At 53.7% G+C, this 5,048-nt stretch overlaps 1 protein-coding gene across 1 annotated transcript; it reads right to left on the bottom strand.

The window, feature by feature from the left end:
* Positions 1-1,602: 1,602 nt before the first annotated feature.
* Positions 1,603-4,157, bottom strand: OTUD1 (OTU deubiquitinase 1). Its single transcript, XM_074157501.1, has one exon. It carries the CDS (start codon positions 4,155-4,157, stop codon positions 2,826-2,828), a length of 1,332 nt encoding a protein of 443 aa, XP_074013602.1. The 3' UTR covers positions 1,603-2,825.
* Between the last annotated feature and the right edge of the window lie 891 nt (positions 4,158-5,048).

Below are 5,048 nucleotides of genomic sequence, written 5' to 3'. Positions count from 1 at the left end.
GTGCCTGTGCCCCGGTTTGAGGTAAAACAGAACCAAGTACCTTGCTGCATGCTTCAGCAATACATCCTCAATGTCTTTGCAAACTAGTTCCACAAGTAACCTAGTTTTTTTCAAATTCCTTAAAGTTATCTGCACACCCTTGTGACCCATGAAGTAGCACCAAAATTGCTGAGGAACCCTGTGGGAACTTATCCCAGGGTTCTGCGCTGTTCATTTTTAACACCTTTTTGTTGATATTTTAGTATAAATTATATCTCACAGAGTGAACACTATGCAATATCAATCCTTCTTTCCTTAGTTTACTCCATGAGAGTTTCTAAGGTTTGTGCCACAAAACACAAACAAGATCTGTAATCACAATTCATGATATAGCTGAAAATGGTAATTTCAAAAAACCTATAAGAAATGCAGTTTTCTTAAAAAAGTTTGGAATATTGACAACTTTGAATTCATCATATCCAACTCAAAACCTGAGCAGTCTGGATACAAAGCTTTTAATCAAACACACCACCGGTGCTTAGTGATGCTGCATTATTTTGATAGCCACCTGGGTCGCTGTTTTCTATCATTAACTATCTCTGTTCCTCATGAACACATCCATGTCTGTATCTTTGCCTTGTTTTCACCTCAGAACTCAGCTTTCCAGAGATTCAGTAAAGTTACGCAATAGTGGACTAGCAAGACTGGTTTTCTTCCACCATTATCTGACCTTTAAAGAAAAAGCAGAATTGTGTCTGAAGAAAGTGTGGGGAAACGTAGTCTGCATTTACCAATATTTCAGAAATAACATAATATTTTTATTGAAATCTACTCTTTGCATCACATAAAACAGTACCTAATATACACAACCCATCCTGCTGCTCTTTATCAGGAGTGTGCTCAATTAAGACTGCTGCATTTCAGCTATTTTGTTCATTTTTAATCCTGATTTTAACCCAGCACCCTTCTGTCATTTAAGGATGGCTGCCTAGTATTTTTAAAGATCAGGGTAGATTCGTAAATGCCTGCGCACACACACAGAATACCGTTTAACAACTTGCAAGGCATTTGTGTCTTGTAAGGGGAGCAAAAAGCTGTATTTCCTTATGACACTACCTCTATTCAAAGTAACAAGAGGGTTGCCAAGGTATCACTGGTGACTGGGCAAATCTAAAACAATTTTGGGGCTGACTGCAGAACGAGGATTCCCAATTCCTGCAGCCCAAGCCCAAGCATGCACAGCCCAGCAGGGAGCTGGCTGATCAAAACCACTGGTATTACCAGCCCAGGTACTATGCTTGGGAATCCCTCTTCTAAGGCACGTTAATTACAAAAAAAAAAAAAAGTTTCTCATTGATAAAGAGATACATTAATATCCCTTCATATCCCTTATAGCTACAAAAGAATTACAGCTATTGTCTTTAAATCCCCACATTTCTTTCACATGCTCACACATTATCACAACCGTAAAGTACCACACCCCTTCTTCCCATCTCTTAATTGGAGAAACCTTAACTGGGGAAATTAAAGCAGAAAAGCTAAATAAAGGGCCTTGAGAACCCACGTGCAGTTCTTCACCACACAAGGAATACAAAGGGTGGAAAAAAGAACACAAGTAAAATTATACTCTTTATTCATTCCATTTTAGCTGTGAATATTCCTATTATACAAATACAGTATAAATTCCAAAATCACAATATATTACAAAATAAAAAAGTACAAACTGCATTACTTAATAAATATATCTAACAAGTTAATCAGAAAGTAGAAGAGACAGAATTCAGATTGGAAACATTTCAATGTTTGACCCAGCAAACCATACAAACCTCAATTTAAATACTTTTTTTTTTTCTTTAAAACCGTGACGTAGAACACCATTCCTGATTTCTTTAACAGAAAATAACATCAAGTGAATAAAATGTTGTGATCAGATAAAAATTTGTTGGTGCAACACCAGTGCCAAAAAAGAAGCAGGGCTTATACAAAAGACACCACAACCCCAGAAACAAGAACACAAACACTGAGGTGCAGCCAAGGCAATTATTGCCAAAGCAGGAGACTATTATCTAGTCACAACATTCTATTGCAAGTTAATGTTCTGTTATTAGAGATAAATAACATAAATGGAGCAGAGGGTGAGCCAACCAGGCAACGAGAGGCCAGTTTACTCAAAACAGTAACGAAATACAGAAGAGTCAATTGCTCCCCGTACTGTTCACGTGTAGCTGCATTCCAACTGGCTCAAAGGACCTGTTCTGTGCTCCAGGCAGAGAAAGCAACTGTTCTGAAAGCAGTCTGTTCATACTTTGCTGCACTCTTACAAAAACCATTGTCTCAGTTTTGCAAAGGAAATACCCACGATGCTTTCATCAGTTAGGGAGGGTCAGTTTGACATCAACTTCATTTGGTAAAAATATAAGCTTTATGGGTAAAAAACACAGCAAAAAATAGCTGTTACATCATAAGCCTTATTTACAAAAACTGTTTACAAACGTTTTTTGGCCATACAGCTGAAAGCCAGATACTAATGTAAGATGTAGAAGATGGAGGTAACAGTTTAAAAATATTGTGCAAAAAAATACATTCTTATAGAAAAGAGAGAAGACAGTGGGGAGAGGAGACACAAACATACACAGAGAACCTGCTTACAAATATTCCGAGGCTACGTTTTTACAACAGAACATTACAAACACATTTGTATTTATCCCCCACAATCTACAGTCCTTTGCAGTCTGGGGGGCTGCTGCTTCATTAAGGATTAAGGCATCACCATCACAGCCAGCACACCTTCTGTCTGTCTGTCTCAGTCCCTGCAGCAAAGCTCCCAGCCTGCGGCCCAGGCGGTCTCAAGAGCAGGCATTCTGCTCGATGTACATCTTGGACAAGGACACCGCCATGGACTTGGCCAGCTCCTCATCCCGTCTGCGCTGTACCTGAGTCTGTCTGCACCAGGCCTCATACTCCGGGTTGGGGCACACACGGTCCAGCACAGCATCGTAGTGCCCATTGCTAAGCCAGCTCAGCCAGATACTGGGCCGTGTCGGGTCCTCGGGCCCCAGGTAGTGAACCATGGTGGAAACGGTGGGGCTCTCAGGCCGGCCGCCTGTGGTGAGGTGGATGTTCACGTTCAGCATCTGCCCCATGGCCAGCAGCTCCGGGTAGCCGGCCCAGGCCCCATCCTGAGCGGCGCCGATGAGGAACTCTCCGACGTCGCCCTCGATGATGGGGTTGAAGTTGTCCAGGTGGTCGGCGATGTAGTGGACGGTCTGCTCGCGGAGCTCGCCGTGCAGCCGCTGGTCCCCGTACACCGCCTTGCAGACTGCACGGTAGAGGCAGTTCCCGTCGGGGATGATGTGGAAGCGGAACCGGCCCTTCTGCCGCAGGTACTTGTCCTGCTTCTCCACCTCGGCCAGGTACAGCGCCAGCTTCTCGCTGCGCTCCGGCCTGCCGCCCGGCCCCCTGCGCACGCCGGAGCCCCCGGCCGCCTCCTCCTCCTCCTCCCCGACGGCCGAGGGGCCGCCGGCGGGCTGCGCCTGGCTACCGCCCCTCTCGCCGGGGCGACAGCCGGGGACCAGCCCGGGCTGGCCGCCGGCGGCCGCCGCCTGCAGCGCCTGGCAGTGCTCGCTGAGGCGCAGGCTGCGGTTGCTGGGCTCCTCGGCGGGCGGCGGGGCGGCGGCGGGGCCGTCCCCCCCGGCCTGCCGCATGCTCTCCAGGATGCCCTCCAGCCAGGCGCGGCTGCGCGGCGAGGCCGGCACCAGCTCGCCGGGGGCCTCCGCTCGCTGCACGATGCGGATGGGCACGATCCGCTCCAGCGGCCGCCGCCGGCTGACGGTGACCTGAGCGCAGGAGCTGTACTGCGGAACCCCCGCCGGCCGCCCGCCGGGGCCCGCCGCGGGGCCGCTGGGCATCACCTCCAGGCAGGAGGAGAAGGCGGGCATGGCGGCGGCGGCGCTGCTGCTGCTGCTTCCCCCCCCGGGAACGAAGCTGTCCTTGGCGACGCTCTCGACGGACGGGTTGGGACCCGCGGCGTCAGCGGCGCTCGGTGCCTCCGCGGCGGGGGGTCCCGGCGACAGGGAGACCTTGAAGACACCGGCGGCGCTCGGCGGGGCGGTGGCTGTGGCGGCGGCGGCCGTCCCGCCCGCCGGATAGTGGGTGATCACGGAGCTGTAGAGCTGCATCCTCGGCTCCCCGCGGGCGGCGCTTTATAGGCGGCGCCGGGGCGGGGAGCGGCGGCGGGGGCCGCGCCGGGGCTACGGGAGAGGATGAGCCGCCCGGGTAAAAATAAACAAGGGCATCACATCTCTCCCCCCCACCCACCCCCCGCAACCCTCCGCCGCCGCCCCGCCCCTGCGCGCCTCGCTGCCGGCCGGGCCCCGCGGCGGCGGCAATTCCGACTGCGCCACCAGCGCCCCCGGCCCGGCCGGGCCCCGCCCCCGCCGCCGCGCTCCGGCCCTTCTGGAAGCTGCTGGAGGCCGGGGCCGGGGGGCGGGGCCAGGAGCGGGGGGCGGGGCCGCGCCCGTGTTTACCTCAGGGCCAAGGCACGTTGGAATGTGCGGGGAGGGGGCGGGGCGACGGCCTCTGACGTCCGGCAGTTCAGCCCCGCCCCCTGGCGGAGGGAGGCGGTGGCGCGGGGAGGTGGATGGGGGGGGCGCGATTCGGCCCTTCGCGGAGCGCGGCCGGAGGGGGGTACGGGCCTGGGGGGGTGTGGGCCTGGGGAGGGGGGCTTAGTGGTGGACGCTCCCGTAGTCTCTGGGGGCTCCGGGCCTGACGAGGGTCCGCTCTGGTGTCATCTGGGGGATCCGGGCCTGAGGGGAGTTGGCTCCCGTGTCGCCTGGGGGTGCAGGCCTGAAGGGAGCCCGCTCTCCTGCTCTCTGCGGGGTCCGGGCCTGAGGGTGGAGTGCCTTCCCCTGTGCCCTGGGAAGGGGCGAGTGGTGTGTGGATGACATGGCCTTTGGCCTGGCCTGGGCTCTGCTGCGTAGGACCGGGGTTGTGCACACCGGGCGCTGCTGGAGGGAAGGCTAATGGAGACCAGTGACCCGGTCTGAGGAGTGTTTTGGGGAGAAATACCT

The sequence above is a fragment of the Numenius arquata genome, chromosome 12, assembly GCF_964106895.1.
Source record: "Numenius arquata chromosome 12, bNumArq3.hap1.1, whole genome shotgun sequence".
Taxonomy (NCBI): Eukaryota; Metazoa; Chordata; class Aves; order Charadriiformes; family Scolopacidae; genus Numenius; species Numenius arquata.
This window is presented reverse-complemented; position numbering and strand designations above follow the sequence as displayed.

What these genes read in the sequence shown, in the direction of transcription:
- OTUD1 (XM_074157501.1), bottom strand. Translation starts at nt 4,157, where the DNA reads ATGCAGCTCTACAGCTCCGTGATCACCCACTATCCGGCGGGCGGGACG.